Here is a 22808-nt window from a genome sequence, read left to right on the forward strand (position 1 = left end):
TCCTGTTGTCCAAATTTACCTGTACCTATTTTGCTTTTGTTTGTTTATAACTGTTATCATGTACACATTTTGATAAATAAAAATATTTCCTTTAAAAAGTAAATTTAAGGAAAAATGTTCTTCCATTTCCCTACCCCCGTTTTTTTTAGATACAGTGTGTATATTTTCTATGATTTGTTTTAAATTCAATTTTTATTTTTATTTTTTTAAAAGAGTAAAATAAATTTAGGGCTCTAAACTTGGTAAGCCAAGTAGCATAAAAAATCACTGTTTGACTAGGCTCACTTGCAAAGGTCAGTTGCTAGAAGTGAAAAACGTTTTGATAGAATTTATACAGTGAAAACATCTTGCAAACGCCTTAGATAGAGACGGGGCAAGAGTATTTTTTCTGCCGCTATCAGGAGATGGCAATCAGAAAGGAAGCATCTGTGACAAAAGGTGACCAGTTAAAACCACCGAGTACTGTATTGCTAGAAAATATCAGAGAGAAAAAAACGCAGAGGAACTTCCTCTTCCGGAAGACTCATTGGAGGAAGGTGGGGTGCAGAGCGGCTTTTGTGCTCTTTCGAGGATCGAAGCAGCAACTGGAAGGTGAGTTGAGAGTAGGTGGGAGGAGGGAACAAGTCGGGCTGTTTGTTTTTCCTCCACGGCCTGGAAGCAGAGAAGCAACTGGGCTGAAGCGTGTCAGCTTCTGCTGCTGCTGCAGGTTCCCCTCCTGCCCAAATTTAAGCCCACTGGTGCTGCACGCTGTTAAACTGATGGCTGCAATTTTCTGCTAGTGGGAAGATTGAAAATGTCTCTTTCAAGTTAAGGTTGATTCTTTGGGAATGGCTTCCCTGCAGAGGTTGTAGGTGCTCCATCACTGGGGGTTTGTGACAGAGTTGGAAAAGACCTTGCGGGTCTTCTATTCCAATGCCCTGCACAAGCAGGGGAACCAGTACCATTTCAGACAATTGATTAATTGTTGTCAGCAAAAGGAAAATTCTCCTTAGTTGTGGGCTGCTTCTCTCCTGGATTAGTTTCCACCCATTGCTTCTTGTCTTGCCTTCTGGTGCATTGCAAAATTAGTTGACCCCGTTCTTGACCCTTCAAGTATTGGAACACTGCTATGATGTCACCCCTAGTCCTTCCTTTCATCCCCACTTTACCATCTCAGATTTTGATGAAATAGTTTTTTTATTCTTTATTTAGTTCAAAAGACTAAAAATTGGCTGTTCTAGGAGATCTCAAATAAAGATTGCAAAATGCTGTCGGAAAAAATGATATTTTGGGCCCACTTCTAGAAGCTGTAAACGCAGCAGTTTCAGTAGTATGTTCGAGATATTTGGAGAATCTGCACATCTTGTAAGGCTTTATAAACTGGCAAAACCCCATGCACCTAGTCCTCTTACTACGATCCTTGGAGAGGGGCGGCATATAACTCTAATAAATTATTATTATTATTATTATTATTATTATTATTATTATTATTATTATTATTATTAATTTTTCTATGGTTCAGGCTCAAACTTTGCAAAGAAATCCTGGAAAATGAATTTACAGAAATCTTCAGGCTGCTGTAGTTTCAAAACTACTTGGCCTTTCAGGTTGATTTTTGGCAGGTGTACTAAGTACACAGCTGCAATGAGGCCTTCCAATTTGCAGCACTTTCCTTCAATTTGTTGAAAAAATATAAGAGTTCAAATTGGTACTTTATGGGGGTTGACCAAATTTTGGCTATCTTTGATGCCCTGTTTGATCCTGTGGGACAGCTTCAATTTAGCACCATTAGAAAGAGCAGATTCTCTTCTTTAAGAATATATTGTTTTAATTTTTGTGTCTATTCATATAAGGATTGAAAAAAATCTCAACAGTTTGTGGGCAGCCTGTGATTTCTGCACTGCACCCTTCATACAAGTGCAGTAAAAGTGATTCTTTTTTCAATAAGTAGGATTTTTAAAAAATAAAAATAAAAAACACGAGCTGCTATAAGACTGTGTTCAATAATATTAAAAAACAGGAATGTTTGTTAGGATATGGAAGGCTGAGGCCCAGTTTCAAATAAGGGTCCGAAAAAGTGGGGGGGTTGTCAATATTGTTGCACGATAGAGGAAACAAGCCCATTGATGTTTCTAATGATTGTATAAGTCAATTAGTGCTTTAAACATGCATTGGTCCACGGTGGCTCATTGCCAAGAGGTCACGCCCCACAGCCAGGTAGGTGGAGCACTTGGCACAGGTTCCCAAACCTGAAGGTGGGCTTCTTTGGAACCTCTTATACAAGGTTCCCAAGCCTCTTTTGTGTATCTTTGCCTTGGTTCCCAATCTTAAAAGAGGTGGTCTTAATGGTTCCCAAGCTGTAGTAAAACATCAGTGCTGCAGAGACAAGAATTTTTCACTGATAATTTTAGCTGGGTTTTTTGGTAATTTGTACTGCTGGGTTTTTTGGTAATTTGTACTGTTGTCTAAGTGCTGTAGTTGCTGGTACTGGAAGAACTGCTAGAATATGCGGTTCAAGAATCCAACAGGAATCTCTTCTGCTATGCCAATCTGTGCAAGAGAAAAGAGTCAGTAAAGTAACTAACAGCTCAGACTAGTTTGCAACAGCCTAAAAAGAAGCCAAATTTTCACAGCAAAAGGCTTGTTCGAATTTTGCGAACAAAAAATAAATAAATTAAACAGGACCTTTTTCAATAACCTTCACAAAAAAATTCACAAATTTATATGGACCAAAAAAGGGCTAGAATAAAACTCAAAAACCTACAAGACCATAGAACAAGAGGTGGATTCGGGTTACCAAACATGGAATTATATTACCATGCCTCAATTGCAAATTTACTGAAAGAATGGATAAGATTAAAAAACTCTAGAATATTAACACTTGAAGGCTACGACCTTCAATCAGGGTGGCATGCCTTTTTGATGGCTGACAGGTAAAATACCAACATATTTTAGGTCACATTACATAAGAAAAACTTTAATTAACACCTGGTACTTCATTAAAAATTATCTCTGTATCCCGAAATGGATATCCCCAACAGAAGCAATTATATACCCGAACGCATTAACCCTTGACAAAATCATAACATATGATCAACTGTTAAACGAAAATAATGAACTAATCCCTAAACAAAAACTTGTGGAAAAAAGGTATTAAAGTGGATTGGCTATCCTACCTACAAATTAAATCAAAACATAATGAAGATAAGAACAAATTTGGCTTTCAAAAAAACAATCTCCTTGATAAGATCATTTTTGGCCCCCCAAAAAAAACAAATATCAAACATATATAATCTCCTCCTTCAACACGATACGGTAGAAGAAATAGTTAAAGGATCCATGATAGCTTGGTCACAAAATTTTAGATATACAATTAACTTAAATGAATGGGAAAAAATTTGGACTGTCAACTACAAGCTAACAATGGCAACTGCATATAAGGAAAATCATTATACAGTGATCCCCCGCTCGTTGCGAGGGTTCCGTTCCAGGACCCCCCGCAACGAGCGGGTTTTCGCGAAGTAGCGCTGCGGAAGTAAAAACACCATCTGCGCATGTGCAGATGGTGTTTTTACTCCCACAGCACTAGCGAGGAGCCGAAGATTGGGGGCGGCGCGACTGTTTGCCGCCGGCATGGGGGGCTTCCTAGCAGCCCCCCAAACCCGGGTTGGGGGTCCGGGGGGCGCTGGCTCTCGGCGCTTTCGAGCTGAGTCCAGGAGCGAATTCGCTTCCGGACTCAGCTCAAAAGCGCCGATAGCCAGCGCCAACGAACGGCTTGTCCACGCTGGCTCTCGGCGCTTTCGAGCTGAGTCCGGGAGCGAATTCGCTTCCGGACTCAGCTCAAAAGCGCCGATAGCCAGCGCCAACGAACGGCTTGTCCACGCTGGCTCTCGGCGCTTTCGAGCTGAGTCCGGGAGCGAATTCGCTTCCGGACTCAGCTCAAAAGCGCCGATAGCCAGCGCCAACGAACGGCTTGTCCACGCTGGCTCTCGGCGCTTTCGAGCTGAGTCCGGGAGTGAATTCGCTTCCGGACTCAGCTCAAAAGCGCCGATAGCCAGCGCCAACGAATGGCTTGTCCACGCTGGCTCTCGGCGCTTTCTAGCTGAGTCCGGGAGCGAATTCGCTTCCGGACTCAGCTCAAAAGCGCCGATAGCCAGCGCCAACGAACGGCTTGTCCACGCTGCGTGGGCGGGCGAAGGGCGGGCGGCAGCGAGGAGTTTGCGTGGGCGGTGGGGAAACTCCTCGCTGACGCCAGCAAGAGGGGAAAGACCCAGGGAAGCCGCCTAGCAGCTGATCTCCCGGTTGCCATCTACGCATGCGTGCCCATAGAAAAAACGGGCACGCATGCGTAGATGGTATTTTGACTTCCGGGTTGAAAAATAGCGAAGTACCCTGTTCGCAATGGTTGGGGACGCAATAAACGGGGGATCACTGTAAAATGTTTTACAGATGGCACCTGCCACCGGCTAGACTTGCAAAAATGTATCCAAATTTATCACCTCTATGTTGGAAGTGCAGGGAAAAACCAAGCACATATTTACCACATCTGGTGGACATGTGAAACCACCCAAAAATATTGTCATAAAATTAAAACTATACTAGATCAGATCACCTCCCAGACCATCTAAGTAAAACCTGAACTATTTTTATTAGGATTCATAAGACAAAATATGAATAAAGACAATAGATATATTATAATTCACATTATTACAGCTGTGAGGATTTTATACGCACAATCCTGGAAACAAGGAAAAAACCCAAGCGTTTTATCTCTTCTGATTAAAATAATAGAATGTGCAGAAATGTCCAAGTTAACAATGGAACTGCAAAACAGGGGTGAGAAAGATTTCTACAAGGCCTGGGACAAATAGTACCATTGGTTAAAAAAAAGAAATTACTTAAAAATTATTCATCAAGAAAAATATCCAACAAAAACAATGTGTAAAACCAGCAATCTACGACATGAGTCATAATATCAAATTGAAACGACAAACTGTAAATATTGATCGAAACAAATATTGAACTACAAAGAAACTGAATGAACAAACCCCTGATACATGTTGGCACTAGCAACTACGTCAAACACATATGGATACAACTTCAGGGAAACCTACACCACCTATATGTTTAAACCACAGGTCGCAAAGCACTGAAGCCCCAGCTCTAACTCTGGCCCTCTACACTGTTCTTACTACTAACTTTCTATCCTTCCTCCGCTTATATCTCTTCTCCTTCTTCCCCATCCCCTTCTTCTTTTTCCTTCCCCACTTACGCATACTATATAAGTAAATTATAATTGTTAGAATGTACATTATATATATAATATATATATATAATAAGTCTACGGAGAGGGGCGGCATAAAAATACAATAAATAAATAAATAAATACAGTGGTACCTCAGGATACGAACGCCTCGCCATACGAACAATCCGAGATACGAACCCGGGGTTCAGAAAATTTTTGCCTCTTCTTACGAATGTTTTCCGTCTTACGAACCCGCCACTGCCGAGAAACCCCGCCGCTTGGCTGTCACCTTTTGAAACAGCTGGGGGGGGGGCTTTTCAGCATCCTCCTGAACGCTCTCCCCCCTTGCTCTCTCTCTCTTTCTAACTTTCTCTCTCTCCCCTTTCTATCTCGCTTTGTCTGTTGCTCTCTCTTGCTTTCTCTCTCTCTCTTGCTTTCTCTCTCTCTCTTCCTCTCTTGTTTTGTTTCTCTCTCTCTCTCACGCTTTCTATCTCTTGTTCTCTCTCTCTTGCCATCTCTCTCTCCCCCCCTCTTTCTCTCTCACACTTTCTCACTTTCTATCTCGGTCTGCCTGTTGCTGTCTCTCTATCTTGTTCTCTCTTTCTCTCTCTTCCTTTCTTCTCTGCGGAGGCCAACAAAGGTTTTTCTTATTTTGAATGTTCCGGGCTGGCTGGCAGGGAGATGGGAAGTGCGCGCTCATGCGCGACCAACATTCAAACTAACCTTCGCCGGCCTCCGCTGTAAGAAGAATGCCTGCCCCACCTCTCCTGCAGCCCCCTCGCTGACAGCCAGGACGAAAGCACTCTCAGCTAAGGGACTGCGAGAAGAGCGGGGCGGGCATTCCCAAAGCGCTCCAAGCGGCCAGCGGCCAGTTGAGGAGGACGAGAAACCGTAGCCGCCAGCACTGCTGTGGGAGGAGCTGCGCCCCAAGAAAGCCGGAGAGAGGGGCGGATCGGGCGGGCGGGGGGCAACGGTGAGAAGCCGGGGGCGCGAGGGGGCCGGAGGCGCTGGGGAGGCAGAGGCGGCCGGCATTCAAAACAACCTTCACCGGCCTCCGCTCTTTCGTCGCTCCCCGCTCCCAACTCCAAGCCCAGCTCCTTGCGTGGCCTTGGAAAAGGGTGCGCGGGGGGTACTTTTTGGGTGCGTAGCCATGCGCTTTAGAATGAACCTAGCCAAGCATTGTACAATGTTTTGAAAAAATGGGTGTTTGGAGAAAGTTTGATAATACAGTGGTACCTCAAGATATGAAACCCTCGTCTTACGAACAAGCCGAGATACGAACCCGGGGTTCAGAAAATTTTTGCCTCTTCTTACGAACTTTTTTCGTCTTACGAACGCCAAACCCGGAAGTTCGACAAAAGTTCGGGGTTCGGGAGGCTGCTGGGAAGCCCCGCAGCCCGGCTGTCACCTTTTAAAACAGCCGGGGGGCTTCCCAGCAGCCTCCTGAACCTGAACGCCAAACCCGAACTTCCGGGTTTGGCGTTGGGAGGCCACCGAGAAGCCCCGCCGCCCGGTTGTCACCTTTTAAAACAGCCGGGGGGCTTCTCGGCGGACTCCCGAGCGCCGAACCCGGAAGTTCGGTTTTGGCATTCGGCGTTCAGGAGGTCGCTGAGAAACCTCCAGGCTGTTTTAAAAGGAGACACCCGGGCGGCAGCGTTTTTTTGCGGGGGTTTTTTGCGGGGTTGTTGCACGGATTAATTGACTTTACATTGTTTCCTATGGGAAACAATGTTTCGTCTTATGAACCTTTCGTCTTACGAACCTCCCCCTGGAACCAATTAGGTTCGTAAGACGAGGTATGACTGTATTTAAATATAGCAATGGTGTTTGTGTTAACTTTTCTTTTTCTTTTTTGTTGCAAACAGGTGACGGATGAGAGATGGAGGATTCTGGCCAAGAGGCAGCAACACCTTTGCGAAAAGAGGAGAAAGAAGTTGCAGAAAAGATGTATGGAAAGCAAAGTTCTGAGGAAAACCAGTTAATGGGGGAGCTGGAGAATTCTTCTAGTATACCACGTGCAGATGTCAACGTCTTGTTGGACACAGATGATGGCGAAGAAAAAGAAGTCTGTTCCAGGTGTGGGAAAATACTCAGAGGTGAATCAAAATTGTGTGACTGTTGGAAAAACAGTGCTGGAGAAACACAAGATGAAAGCAGGCAACGCTCCAAAGGGAGCCTTCCTCCTCCTCTACATGAAAGAATACAAGAAGGAGGGAAATTGTACAAATGTACGGAGTGCGAAGAAAGCTTTGGTACAAGCCACTCCCTTGCATTGCATAAAAAGATTCACAAAGCAAAGGCTCCACACGAATGTCTGGATTGTGGAAGGACCTTCAGAAACGGCACCTGCCTTACTTCCCATCAGAGCGTCCACAGAGAGGAGAGGTTGCATCGACGCAGGGAGGGGAGAATGCGGATTACTCAGAGCAAGGAACCAAATGGCCCCCGAAAAAGCTCCGCTGGGAATAACTCATGTAAATGCCTGAAATGTGGGAAGAGCTTCCGCTCTGCAAGTGACCTCACTTCCCACAATAGGACCCACGTAGGGGAAAAGCCGTATCAGTGCACCGTGTGTGGAAAGAACTTCACCCAAAAACGCAACCTCAATACACATAAGAGGATCCACACCGGAGAGAAGCCGTATCAATGCACAGAGTGTGGGAAAAGCTTCAACCGGCGTGATACCCTAGCTAAACATAACAGGGTGCATAAAGGGGAGAAACCTTATCAATGCCTGAACTGTGGGAAGAGCTTCAGTCAAAAAGTCCATCTTCAGACCCACGAGAGGACTCACACAGGGGAAAAACCATTCCGTTGCATGGAGTGTGGAAAGAGCTACTCTTGCCATTCACACCTTATTGTCCATAACAGAACCCACACGGGGGAGAAGCCCTTTCACTGCCTGCAGTGTGGAAAGCTCTTTCCCAGCTCTAGTGCCTTTCATGCCCATGAACGGACCCACACCGGGGAGAAACCATACAAATGCCTGGAATGTGGAGACAGCTTCAGCAGATCCAGCCACCTAACTTCTCACGAAAGGATCCACAGTGGAGAGAAACCGTATCAATGCTCTGAGTGTGGGAAGTGCTTCAGTGAAACAAGCTACCTTAATATGCATAAAAGGACCCACACAGGTGAAAAGCCTTACAAGTGCACCGAATGTGGCAAATGTTTCGCTCAGATGGGGTGTCTCGCTCGCCACAAAAGGCTCCACACCGGAGAGAAACCGTATGAATGCCGCACGTGCGGAAAGAGCTTCAGTACAAAAAATGGCCATATCGTACATAGCAGGACCCACACTGGGGAGAAACCCTATCAGTGCCAGGAGTGTGGGAAATGCTTCAGTGATTCCAGAGAACTGATAATCCATAAAAGGATTCACACAGGGGAGAAACCATATAAATGCACTGAGTGTGGCATGAGTTTCAGGAAAAGTGGTAACCTTAGTGTCCACAAGAGGATCCACACTGGGGAGAAACCGTATACATGTCATGAGTGCGGAAAAAGCTTCAATCAAAGTTATTCACTCAGGAACCATAGAAGGATTCACTCAGGGGAGAAACCCTATAAATGCCTGGAGTGTGGAAAATGTTACAGTGAGAGTCGCAGTCTTACCGCCCACAATAGGATGCACACAGGGGAGAAGCCGTTTAAATGCATTGACTGTGGAAAGACTTTCACAGACGGAAAGAGTTTTACACGCCATAAAAGAAGCCACACAGGGGGAAAGCCGTAGCAATGGGTGAAGTGTGCAGAAACATCTTGATCCATTAAAAAGAAAAGTTACCTTGTTTAACTAGGAATTAAATTTTCGATATTAGATCTTTGCGCTAGAGTAGAATAAGATGAGAAAGAATAAAAATAAGAATAAAAATAGAAATAGTATAGCATAGAATACTTTATTGGGTCTGTAATATGGTAAATGATTTAGCTTTACTAGATAAATGGTCAAAGCAATGGAAACTGCAGTTTAATGTTTCCAAATGTAAAATAATGCACTTGGGGAAAAGGAATCCTCAATCTGAGTATTGCATTGGCAGTTCTGTGTTAGCAAAAACTTCAGAAGAGAAGGATTTAGGGGTAGTGATTTCTGACAGTCTCAAAATGGGTGAGCAGTGTGGTCGGGCAGTAGGAAAAGCAAGTAGGATGCTTGGCTGCATAGCTAGAGGTATAACAAGCAGGAAGAGGGAGATTGTGATCCCCTTATATAGAGCGCTGGTGAGACCACATTTGGAGTACTGTGTTCAGTTCTGGAGACCTCACCTACAAAAAGATATTGACAAAATTGAACGGGTCCAAAGACGGGCTACAAGAATGGTGGAAGGTCTTAAGCATAAAACATATCAGGAAAGACTTAATGAACTCAATCTGTATAGTCTGGAGGACAGAAGGAAAAGGGGGGACATGATCGAAACATTTAAATATGTTAAAGGGTTAAACAAGGTTCAGGAGGGAAGTGTTTTTAATAGGAAAGTGAACACAAGAACAAGGGGACACAATCTGAAGTTAGTTGGGGGAAAGATCAAAAGCAACGTGAGGAAATATTATTTCACTGAAAGAGTAGTAGATCCTTGGAACAAACTTCCAGCAGATGTGGTTGGTAAATCCACAGTAACTGAATTTAAACATGCCTGGGATAAACATATATCCATCCTAAGATAAAACACAGGAAATAGTATAAGGGCAGACTAGAGGGACCATGGGGTCTTTTTCTGCCGTCAGTCTTCTATGTTTCTATGTTTCTAAGTGTAATTGAACATACAGGGAATGTATCTCCAATGCACATGTGCTCAGTTTACATAGGGTACAAATGATTAACTTTTGTCAATTTGCACAGCAAAAGTAGGTAGGGATGTGGAAACTACCATATTTTTCTGACTATAAAGACACAACTGAGTATAACATGACTTAAATTTTGAAGAGGAAAAAAAGTTTTTGGCCTCTGTGCACCCCATTTTCGGGCTTTTTAAAAGGGCTTTTTTGGCCCTTTTTTGAGGGGTGTTTTTTTCCCCCCTCTCGATTTTGAGTTTTTTCCTGGCCCATTTTTGAGGCTTTTTTTCGGTGTGGCTTTTGTCAGCCCATTTTTCCAGAAAAAAAATGTGACCATTGCCAATGTCAGGATTAGCAATCCTGGGTGATATTTCATCGTAGTACCATATAAGGTAAAAGTAGAATGTAAGGCATGCTAATGCTGAGTCATAGGATGCAAACTGCAATTTGATTGGGCCAGAGCATTATAAGATGCAAATCAACTTCCCCATGAATTTGTGGATCCTTGATTGTTGATCATTGAGCATCTGCTGTTGATGTTGGTGGTTGTTAGTTGGATGGATGGAGCAGTTCAAGTGTGAGTTAAATATTAAGTAGAGTAGTGATAGTGATACGGAGAAACCTGGATTGGTTTACTAACTACGAGAAACCTGGATTGGCTTAGTATCTACTTGTAAGAAGGCTGAATATACTGTAGCTAAAGTAAAGTTCATGACTGAAGCAGAAGCTATTTTGCACTGAAGAGTAAAACTGCTGTTTTCTACAAACGTGTCTTCGTCATTTATCTAGTTCCTTAATTGCCACATTATATTCTGATAACTTATCTAGTCCTCCTGCACAACTCTGCATATATATTGTTGTGGTTAGCTCTGGCCCAGCTCCTGCCCCAAGGACTGGGTGTGGGGGAGACATCCACATGCTGCAGGCCTATTTTGCCCCCGGTGGAATCTGATGAGGAAGGCTCCTCTGCCCAAGAAGACATGAGTGACAGGGAGGAGGAGAGTGTGGCAGACAGCTCAGAAGGAGATCAATTATCTAGCTCCTCCTTGGATTCAGAACAAGAGTTAATGATACAGCCACGCATGCGGAGAGCAATGCATAGGCAACAACTGAGAGATTATTATCAAAGAAAATGAGGCCACCTGTGGTTGGGTGGGGCTGTGGTAATTAGTGAGGCTGAGATAAATAGCAGCGTGTGGGTTTGGCCATTGTGGAGGATTATCTGATCGTTGTGTTTCATGACTGAGTTACTGACTTTGACTTTTTGTTTCCTGATTTTTCCCTGCTTTGAAACTAAACCAGAGCAAAGTGTGTTTCACTTTGTGAAAGAAGGAGTTTGAATTGCCTCACAGCTGCAAGCTAAATATCACAGAACTGATAAGGGACTTGTACAAATTACCGGTTTGTTTGGAGACAAACCCGAGTTTGCGGAGAGGGGTGGCATATAAATCCAATAAATCTAATCTAATCTAATCTTTGCTATACCAAAAGAGGGCTTAGTTTAAGTGAATTTTCATTGTTTTGAATTTTCAAACGTGTGTGTGTCTGAAATTTGTACCTGTGAATTTTTGGGAGGATTCTACCAGAGAGCCCGACAGAACATATATATATATATCCGGACAGCCAGTTTATTAAAACCCATCTTGGAAAACACAAGGAAGGAATTTCCTAACTTCAAAATCTGCCAGGGCCCAGACTAGGGATTTCCAAACTTGGCAATTTTTAAGATTTGTCGACTTCAACTTCCAGAATTACAATGCTGGCTGAGGGATTCTAGGAGTCTACAAGTTTTAAAAGTTGCCAATTTTGGAGAGCCCTTGGCCAGATTTATGGAATTACAGTCTTTTCTAGTGCCTTCCTGCAGTAAAGTCTTTATATAGAAACATAGAGGTCTGACGGCAGAAAAAGACCTCACGGTCCATCTAATCTGCCCTTATACTATTTTGTGTATTTTGTCTTAGGGTGGATATATGTTTATCCCAGGCATGTTTAAATTCAGTTACTGTGGATTTACCAACCATGTCTGCTGGAAGTTTGTTCCAAGGATTTACTACTCTTTCAGTAAAGTAATATTTTCTCATGTTGCTTTTGATCTTTCCCCCAACTAACTTCAGATTGTGTCCCCTTGTTCTTGTGTTCACTTTCCTATTCAAAACACTTCCCTCCTGGACCTTATTTAACCCTTTAACATATTTAAATGTTTCGATCATGTCCCCCCTTTTCCTTCTGTCCTCCAGACTATACAGATTGAGTTCATTAAGTCTTTCCTGATACGTTTTATGCTTAAGACCTCCCACCATTCTTGTAGCCCGTCTTTGGACCCGTTCAATTTTGTCAATATCTTTTTGTAGGTGAGGTCTCCAGAACTGAACACAGTATTCCAAATGTGGTCTCACCAGCGCTCTATATAGCGGGATCATAATCTATATAGCAGGATCATATAATCAATACATTGAAAAGGGAGAAAGAATTGTGGTCAGTATTCCCTTGCTCTTCAAAAAAAAAGTATCATAAGCATGAAACACTTGCTTCTTCAAAATAAAAAGTTAAATATTCAAAATGTACTATGGGACAAGGTGAAAGGCACAAATAGAGATGAGTCATTCAGTGTCAAGTGAACCAATGACACTTATTTTTATACTTTTATTTTTTTGGAGATTTTGTTATTTGTCAATAGTGCGTCAGAAAATGCAAAATGTGAAGAAAAAAATTCTACATTTTTTAAAATTGATTTTCAGAGTTTGGAAAAAGTGCGAATTTCGGTGTTGCCTGCCTTTACATTTTTTCTCATAACTCAGGCTAGGAATCAATGAAAAAGCGATTAATGCATGCAAGCCCAAAACTCATCCCTTTTGCCAGCCGAAGTGCCTGTTTTTGCGCTGCTGGGATTCCCCTAAGGCTCCCCTCCATGGGAAACCCCACCTCCAGACTTCTCTGTTTTTGTGATGCTGAAAGGGAATCCCAGCAGAAGAATCCCAGCAGCGCAAAAATGGGTGCTTCGCTGGCAACAGAAGTCTGGAGGTGGGGTTTCCCAGCGAGGGGAGCCTCAGCGAAATTGCTGCATCGCAAAAACACGGAAGTCATCGAAACCCCACCTCCGGACTTCTGTGTTTTTGCGATGCTGCGATTTCACTGAGGCTCCCCTGGCTGGGAAACCCCACCTGTCCCCCCCCCTTTCCCTTTTGTCCTCCAGACTATACAGATTGAGTTCATGAAGTCTTTCCTGATAAGTTTTATTTGGGGACCAGAACTGAACTCAGTATACCAAGTGTGGCCTTTACTCTTTTTTTTAAATAGTGCTGATGAAAGGCCAAAGTACAAAGTAAGGTCCAAGGCTGACTTTTGTAGATAAATTAAATATTGAACCCCATTTTCCTTGATTTGGCATGATTGTAGGCCGCCCTGAGTCCTATTGGATTGGGTGGCATATAAGTCAAATAAATTAAGCTAAATTAAAGTAATTCATCGGCTCACCACAGTGGGGACATTTAGCCCAGTTTTGGATTCAGTTGATGAAATCCCTGCACTCGGACTGGTCCTTGTGATGGACTGGTGGGTGTGGGGGTGTAGGATGAACCTTAATCTGGGTGGGATGATGGGAAGACGTTAGTATTGGAAAGGTTATTATCAAGCAGCTGTAAGGGAAGTTGGCTCTCTTAGAACGTCTGGCCTGATGGTGTTCCCATGTAATAAATCCTTGGGAGCCATGGGAAATCAGTCTTGAAGTTTAGGGATGTAGAGAGGTTTTGATTTCCACTGAGAGTGACCCTTAACAAATATGATTGTGTCATTCTTTAAACCTTCATGAACATTTACAACTGAGATAGCCCAGAAATATTTCACAAAAATGGTCCTCCAATCCACTACTCACAGAATTCCACTAGATTTGAAATTTTGGGCTTAGAAAATTTAGAACTCCGTTGCCTTTGATCTGATTTAAATGTAGTTCATAAAATCATCTGCCACACTGTTCTACCTGTCAATGAATACTTCAGCTTCAACCACAACAACACACGAGCACACAATAGATACAAACTCAATGTAAACAGCTCAAATACAACTTCAGCCACAGAGTGATCAGTGCCTGGAATGCACTACTTGACTCTGGTTTGTTCCCCAAACCCCAAAAACTTTAACCTTAGACTGTCTACAGTCAACATCACCCCTTTCATAAGAGGTCTGCAAGGGGTGTGCATAAGAGAACCATTGTGCCTACCGTCCCTCTCCTACTGTCCTATTGTCCAAATTTACCTGTACCTATTTTGCTTTTGTTTCTTTATAACTGTTATCATGTACACGTTTTGACAAATAAATAAAATAAAAATATTTCTTTTAAAAAGTCTTGTAGATACAGTATGTATATTTTGTATGGTTTGTTTTAAATTCAATAAAGATCTTTTTTTTTAAAAAAAAAAAAAGTAAAATAAATTTAGGGCTCAGCTCATATCTAAACTTGGTAAGCCAAGTAGCATAAAAATTCACTGTTTCACTAGGCTCACTTGCAAAGGTCAGTTGCTAGAAGTGAAAAACCTTTTGATAGAATTTATACAGTGAAAACATCTTGCAAACGCCTTAGATAGAGACGGGGCAAGAGTATTTTTCTGCCGCTATCAGGAGATGGCAATCAGAAAGGCAGCATCTGTGCCAAAAGGTGATCAGTTAAAACCACCGAGGACTGAATTGCTAGAAAAGATCTGAGAGAAAAAAATGCGGAGGAACTTCCTCTTCCGGAAGACTCATTGGAGGAAGGTGGGGTGCAGAGCGGCTTTTGTGCTCTTTCGAGGATCGAAGCAGCAACTGGAAGGTGAGTTGAGAGTAGGTGGGAGGAGGGAACAAGTCGGGCTGTTTGTTTTTCCTCCACGGCCTGGAAGCAGAGAAGCAACTCGGATGAAGCATGTCAGCTTCTGCTGCTGCTGCTGCAGGTTCCCCTCCTGCCCAAATTTAATCCCACTGGTGCTGCACGCTGTGAAACTGGTGGCTGCAATTTTCTGCAGGTGGGAAGATTGAAAATGTCTCTTTCAAGTTAAGGCTGATTCTCTGGGAATGGCTTCCCTGCAGAGGTTGTGGGTGCTCCATCACTGGGGGTTTGTGAGAGAGATGGAAGGGACCTTGCGGGTCTTCTATTCTGACGCCCTGCACAAGCAGGAGAACCAATACCATTTCAGACAATTGATTAATTGTTCTTCAGCATCAGGGAAATTCTCCTTGGTTGTAGACTGCTTCTCTCCTGGATTAGTTTCCACACGCTGCTTCTTGTCTTGCCTTCTGGTGCATTGCAAAATTAGTTGACCCCGTTTTTGACCCTTCAACTATTGAAACATTGCTATGATGTCACCCCTAGCCCTTCCTTTCACTAGACTAGACTAGACTAGACATACTCAATTCCTGCAACCCTTCTTTATATGTTTTAGCCTCAAGCCCCCCACTGCTCTTCTCTGCACTGTTTATAGAGTCTCCACCTTTTTTGAAAATATGGGAATATTTTTCTTGATGTTTGTAGATCTGTTGCTTGGTTATCTTTTTCAGGATCTTCTAAGGTATTGATGTAAGATAAGAGTCATTCTGTGTGAAGTGGGCCAATTTTAAAGATCATCCCCACTTTACCATCTCAGATTTTGATGAAATAGTTTCTTTATTCTTTATTTAGTTCAAAAATCTAAAAATTGGGTGTTCTAGGAGATCTCAAATAAAGATTGCAAAATGCTGTCGGAAAAAATGATATTTTGGGCCCACTTCTAGAAGCTGTAAACGCAGCAGTTTCAGTAGTATGTTGGAGATATTTGGAGAATCTGCACACCTTGTAAGGCTTTATAAACTGGCAAAATCCCATGCACCTAGTCTTCTTACTACGAGTCCTCGGAGAGGGGCAGCATATAAATCTAATAAATTATTTATTTATTTATTTATGTATTTATTTATTTTTCCATGGTTCAGGCTCAAACTTTGCAAAAAAATCCTGAAAAATGAATTTACTGCAATCTTCAGGCTGCTGTAGTTTCAAAACTACTTGGCCTTTCAGGTTAATTTTTTGCAGGTGTACTAAGGACACAGCTGCAACGAGGACTTCCAATTTGCAGCACTTTCCTTCAATTTGTTGAAAAAATATAAGAGTTCAAAGTTGGTACTTAATGGGTTTTTGCCAAATTTTGGCTATCTTTGATGCCCTGTTTGATCCTTTGGGACAGCTTCAATCTTCTTCCATTTAGCACCATTAGAAAGAGCAGATTCTCTTCTTTAAGAATATACAGTATTGCTTTAATTTTTGTGTCTCTTCATATAAGGATAGAAAAAAATCTCCTCAACAGTTTGCGGGCAGCCTGTGATTTCTGCACTGCACCCTTGATACAAGTGTAGTAAAAGTGATTCTTTTTTCAATAAGTAGCATTTTTTAAAAAAAGAATACAAGAAATGTTAAGAAACAGAAGGGTGAGGCCAGGTGAGGCCAATAAGGGTCTGAAAAAGTGACCTCTTGCGATGAGCCACCATGGACCAATGCATGTTTAAAGCACTAATTGACTTATACAGCCATTAGAAACATCAATGGGCCTGTTTCCTCTATCATGCAACAATACTGACAAACCCCCCACTTTTTCGGACTCTTATTTGAAACCTGGCCTCACCCTTCCATATCCTAACAAACATTCCTTTTTTTAATATTATTGAACACAGTCTTATAACAGCTTCTGTTCTTTATTTTTTTTTAAAAAAAATCCTGCTGTAGTTTTGAAACTACAGCAGCCTGAAGATTGCTGTAAATTCATCTTTCAGGATTTATTTTGCAAAGTTTGAGCCTGCACCATTGAAAAAGTAAGAGGACTAGTTACATGGGGTTTGGCAGTTTATAAATCCTTACAAGGTGTGAAGGTTCTCCAAGTATCTCCAACATACTACTGAAACTGCCGTGTTTACAGCTTCTAGAAGTTGGCCCCAAATGTCGTTTTTGCCGACTCAGCATTTTGCAAACTTTGTTTGAGGTCCCCTAGAACTCCCAATTTTTAGTCTTTTGAACTAAGATTTTGCCCAGCATAGTTTTATATCATAAAGAAACTATGTGCCAAATTTCATCAAAATCTGAGATGGTAAGGTGGAGACCACTGGTCCACTTGACACGGAATGACCCATAATTGGTCTGTAGTTTTCTGAATCCATTTCCCAGGTTTTTTGAAGATTGGAACTACTGATTTTGAAGATTGGAACTGCTGATCAGTCATGCTGGCAAGACAAGGTTTAAGTTTACTCACTTATCACTATATCAAATGAAGCAACAATGGTGGCAGTGAAGCCCCCAGTCTGGATTACCAAAATGTAAAAAGTAAGTCTTAGCTGACCATCAGGTAAAAAGAGAAGTAATGATACCCACAAGTCCAGATTTCCAACAACAAAAGCACAGTCCAATAATCAAATCCAAAGTCCACAAGGAAAGTCACATCCCAAAATACAGTCCAAAATTCAAAAGAGAAGACCCAGCAAAGCTGGGAAGATACACACCAAAGCAAGCAATTTTCAAGTAATACACTTTTACCCCACATCTGGTTAAATCACTCTTCCACAGCTGTTCCTTGTGTAGGGAGGTGGAGCACCTTCCTCTCAAGCAGCCTTGCTGACTTCTGTGCCTCTCTCCACTCATGGATTGAGTGGAGCACCGGGTCTTCTTAATCAGCTGTGATCTGGAGTCTGTCATCTGCTGGCTCTCTGTAGCTACTCTGCTTTTTGCCTTTAACATCCAAATCTTGCCAGTAAGGATGGTGTTTCATATTGGTGCTGCAGCCCTTTCCGAAGGCTCTTGGGACAATACAAAGTGTCCTGAATCCAATTAAATTTAAAAACTAGCTAATCTAAAACCCCAAATTTCATTAAAAATCTATCATTCCCATTCCAACAACAGATATATATTCATCGGCCAGGGGCAAGAGTTCTGCCGCACGAATCCCAGCGATCAGTTAGGTCCCACAGAGTTGGCCTTCCCCAGGTCCCGTCAACTAAACAATGTCGTTTGGCGGGACCCAGGGGAAGAGCCTTCTCTGTGGCGGGACCCAGGGGAAGAGCCTTCTCTGTGGTGGCCCCGACCCTTTGCAACCAACCAACCCCCAGATATCAGAGTTGCCCCCACCCTCCTAGCCTTTCGTAAGCTCCTTAAAACCCACCTCTGTCGTCAGGCATGGGGGAATTGACATGTTCCCTCCCCCTAGGCTTATAAAATTTATGCATGGTATGCTAGTATGTATGATTGGTTTTAATTTGTGGTGTTTTTAAAATTAACTTAAATATTAGATTTGTTTTACATTGTATTGTTATTGCTGTGAGGCACCCCGAGTCTGCGGAGAGAGGCGGCATACAAATCTGATTAAACTTAAACTTGATGGTCTCAGACTCTTGTGGAAGGTGAGGATATTAATTAATTAAAAAATACTTCGAAGTTTTTTTTCCTCTACCACGGTTTTTCCCGCCCGATGATGTCATAAGTCATCGCCAAACTTTCGACCACCTTTAATATAAATTTTTTTAATAAACTTTAATGAATAAACATGGTAAGTAATAATCTAAATGGTTGCTAAGGGGATGGGAAACTGTAATTTAGGGGTTTAAACTGTTAAGGGAAGGCTTTTGATACTGTTCATAGCCAAAAATAGTGTATTTACTTCCGCATCTGTACTTCGTGGAATTTCGACTTTCACGGGCAGTCTCGGAACACATCCCCCGCGAAAATTGAGGGAACACTGTATATACATTTTTCTTTTTTCACATCATCTCTGCTTTATAAACAATTAAAGTTCTATTTTTCTTTGAATCTTACAGAGAAAGAGGATGGCAATAAGAACACTCTGGACAGTTGTAAATAAGAACCAGCGTTGAAAAGGGAAGAAAATCAAGCGAAAAATCAAATTATTTTCCATTTCTTTCAGAAAACCATACAATTCTCCTCCTCCTCCAGCAGCTGTTAGACAAGAGAGAGAAAATCAAAAAACATTTCAAGCTCGAATAAGCAGATTATGCAGAACTCAAGGAAATGTTACATGAAAAGTCAAAGGAGATAATTTTTCAATCAGCAAAAGAGGGAAATATCTAGAAGTCAGTGGGGAGGAAAAGGTCAATAGTAAAGTCACTTAGAGCAGACAGGAACGCAGGCTTTTCCCTGTGAGGAAGAAAACAGCTTGGATGAAAACAACACTAAACAAGACATTATCCATATTTCTGGTGACCTCAGCTTTGGAAAAGCAACATAAATTTGCCTATTGTGGAAAAAGAAGAGATTGCAAATCACGGCTGTTTATTTAAAAAGGACCTAGACAGGAGAAAACCCATACACATTATCTCAATGTAGCAAAAACTGATCAGAACATCTCCCTTGTGATTCCTGGATGCAACCACACAAGAGGGAAGCCACAAAAGTGCTCCCAATGTGCAACATGGTGGAATACCAGAAGACACACATGGAAGAGAAAACATATGACTGTGCAGATTGTGTAAATGTTTCTTTAGAAATTCTCAGGTCATGAGACACTAAAGGACACACACGAGAATAAAAGGATTTGAACATCATATCTGTGAGAAAGATTTCAAAGAGAGAATTACAGTCGGCTGAACTACCCGACTCGCAAAGAAGAGAAAACATTTGAATGTGCTGAGTATGTAAAAAAATTAGTAGTAATTTCAGTCATGAAACACCAGGGGACTCACACAGGAAAGAAATCATTTGAATGTCCTGACTGTGGGAAAAGTTTTAGTCGGAGTTCCAAGCTGGTGCAACACCAGAGGACTCACACAGAAAAGAAAACATTTGAATGTCCTGACTGTGGGAAACGTTTTAGTCATAAATCCAAGGTGGTGCAACACCAGAGGACTCACACAGGAGAAAAACCCTTTGAATGTCCTGACTGTGGGAAAGGTTTCAGTTGTAATTCCAGCCTGGTGCAACACCAGAGGATTCACACAGGAGAGAAACCCTTTGAATGTCTTGACTGTGAGAAAAGTTTTAGCACTAGTTCCAGCCTGGTTACACACCAGAGGACTCACACAGGAGAGAAGCCATTTAAATGTCTTTACTGTGGGAAAGGTTTTAGCACTAGTTCCAGCCTCGTGAAACACCAGAGGACTCACACAGGAGAGAAACCTTTTGAATGTCCTGACTGTGGAAAAAGTTTTAGTCGTAGTTCTAGCCTGGTTACACACCAGAGGACTCACACAGGAGAGAAACCCTTTGAATGTCTTGACTGTGAGAAACGTTTTAGGAACAATTCCAACCTGGTGACACACCAGAGGACTCACACAGGAGAGAAGCCATTTGAATGTCTTTACTGTGGGAAAAATTTTAGCAACAGTTCCAACCTGGTGATACACCAGAGAACTCACACAGGAGAGAAGCTATTTGAATGTCCTGACTGTGGAAAAAGATTTAGTGATAGGTCTAAACTGGTGATACACCAGAGGACTCACACAGGAGAGAAACCCTTCCAATGTCGTGATTGTGGAAAAAGTTTTAGTGAAAATTCCAGCCTGGTGAAACACAAGAGGATTCACACAGGAGAGAAACCCTTTGAATGTTCTTACTGTGGGAAAGGTTTCAATCAGAATTCCAGCTTGGTGATGCACCAGAGGACTCACACAGGAGAGAAACCCTTTGAATGTCTTGACTGTGAGAAACGTTTTAGGAACAGTTCCAATCTTGCGCGACACCAGAGGACTCACACAGGAGAAAAACCCTTTGAATGTCCTGACTGTGGGAAACATTTTAGTCATAATTCCAGCCTGTTGCAACACCAGAGGATTCACACAGGAGAGAAACCCTTTGAATGTCCGGACTGCGGGAAATGTTTTAGTCTAAGTTCCTACCTGGTGAAACACCAGAGGACTCACACAGGAGAGAAACCCTTTGAATGTCTTGACTGTGGTAAAAGTTTTAGTGATGGTTCTAGCCTTTTGAAACATAAGAGGATTCACACAGGGGACAAACCATTTGAATGTCCTGACTGTGGGAAATGTTTTAGTGATAGTTCTAGCCTTTTGAAACATAAGAGGATTCACACAGGAGAGAAACCCTTTGAATGTCCTGACTGTGGGAAAAGATTTAGTCAAAATTCTGCCCTGGTGAGACACCAGAGGACTCACACAGGAGAGAAACCCTTTGAATGTCCTGACTGTGGGAAAGGTTTCAATTGTAATTCCAGCCTGGTGCTACACGAAAGGACTCACACAGGAGAGAAACCCTTTGAATGTCCTGACTGGGGGAAAAGTTTTAGTGATAGTTCTAGGATGGTGAATCACAAGAGGACTCACACAGGAGAGAAACCCCTTGAATGTCTTGACTGTGGGAAACGTTTTAGTAATACTTCCAGTCTGGTGACACACCAAAGGACTCACACAGGAGAGAAACCCTTTGAATGTCCTGACTGTGGGAAAGGTTTCAGTTGTAATTCCAGCCTGGTGCTACACCAAAGGACTCACACAGGAGAGAAACCCTTTGAATGTCCTGACTGTGTGAAAAGTTTTAGTTATAGTTCTAGCCTGGTGAAACATAAGAGGACTCACACAGGAGAGAAACCCTTTGAATGTCTTGACTGTGGGAAAAGTTTTAGTAATAGTTCCAGTCTGGTGACACACCAAAGGACTCATACAGGAGAGAAACCCTATGAATGTCCTGACTGTGGGAAAAGTTTTAGTGATAGTTCCAGTCTGGTGACACACCAAAGGACTCATACAGGAGAGAAACCCTATGAATGTCCTGATTGCGGGAAAAGTTTTAGTGATAATTCCAACCTGGTGAAACACCGGAGGACTCACACAGGAGAGAAACCCTTTCATTGTCCTGAGTGTGGGAAAAGTTTTAGTCAGAATTCCAGCTTGGTGCAACATCAGCGGACTCACACAGGAGAAAAACCCATCGAATATCCTGATTGTGGGAAAGGTTTTAGTGAGAATTCCTGCCTTGTAATACACCGGAGGACTCACACGGGAGAGAAACCCTTGGAATGTCCTGACTCTGGAAAATGAGTCGCTTCAAAAAGAGCAGCATAGAAATCGAATTAATCATACATACATACACACATACACACAAACAAACAAACAAACAAACAAACAAACAAACAAACAAACATAGTTTTAGTTATAATTCCAGCCTGGTGAAACACCAGGAGACTTACACAGGAGAGAAACCCTTTGAATGTCCTGGCTGTTGAAAAGGTTTTGGTGATAGTTCCAACCTGGTGAAACATCAGTGAACTCATGCAGGAGAGAAACCATTTGAATGTCCTCATTGTGAGAACGGTTTCAGTCGTAATTCCTATCTTGTCATACACCAGACATGTTAAACTGAAATTTATGAGGAGATTAAAAAAAATTTCCTGGAACCACTGGTGAAAAGAAAGTAGAAATGAAGTTGGCATATAAAGGTTATATGAAATACATAATGAGGGAAAAGGAAGATGAAATAAAAGGAAACAGATGAAAAGGAAACAGAACAGAAAAACAGGCTGATAACAATGTTGGGATTTATAGTGACATGAAAAATGAAAAGAAAATTGAAAATGATGGACAAACTGATGATTACACTGGTATTTACACTGACAAAAAAATGAAAGGAGAATTGAAAATAATGAACAAACTGATAATTATACAGTACTGGGATTTACAGTGACATGAAAAGAGCAAGAGGGGATAATTAGTACCAGAGGAAGCAATTTAAAAATATTAGAGAGAAGAGATTAGGAAAAACTAAATATAGATTTATGCAAACAAAAGAAAGGAAAGAAATTTGTAAGAAAAGGAATTATTAGTATAGCAACGATAGAAAGAAAATGAAAAAGGTACAAGAAGAGGG

General features: G+C 42.1%; 2 protein-coding genes across 2 annotated transcripts; both read left to right on the forward strand.

Annotated features, from left to right (window-relative positions):
* The first annotated feature begins 519 nt into the window (after positions 1–519).
* LOC139160065 (zinc finger protein 665-like) lies at positions 520–10761 on the forward strand. The gene is made up of 2 exons (XM_070737593.1): positions 520–591; positions 7090–10761. Exon 2 carries the CDS (start codon positions 7104–7106, stop codon positions 8958–8960), a length of 1857 nt encoding a protein of 618 aa, XP_070593694.1. The 5' UTR covers positions 520–591; positions 7090–7103; the 3' UTR covers positions 8961–10761.
* A 4013-nt stretch (positions 10762–14774) lies between these two features.
* Positions 14775–22509, forward strand: LOC139160062 (zinc finger protein 850-like). Its single transcript, XM_070737589.1, has 2 exons — positions 14775–14798; positions 18791–22509. Exon 2 carries the CDS (start codon positions 19652–19654, stop codon positions 21980–21982), a length of 2331 nt encoding a protein of 776 aa, XP_070593690.1. The 5' UTR covers positions 14775–14798; positions 18791–19651; the 3' UTR covers positions 21983–22509.
* Positions 22510–22808: the final 299 nt, after the last annotated feature.

Source organism: Erythrolamprus reginae, chromosome 2 (assembly GCF_031021105.1).
Source record: "Erythrolamprus reginae isolate rEryReg1 chromosome 2, rEryReg1.hap1, whole genome shotgun sequence".
In the NCBI taxonomy this organism is placed as follows: Eukaryota; Metazoa; Chordata; class Lepidosauria; order Squamata; family Dipsadidae; genus Erythrolamprus; species Erythrolamprus reginae.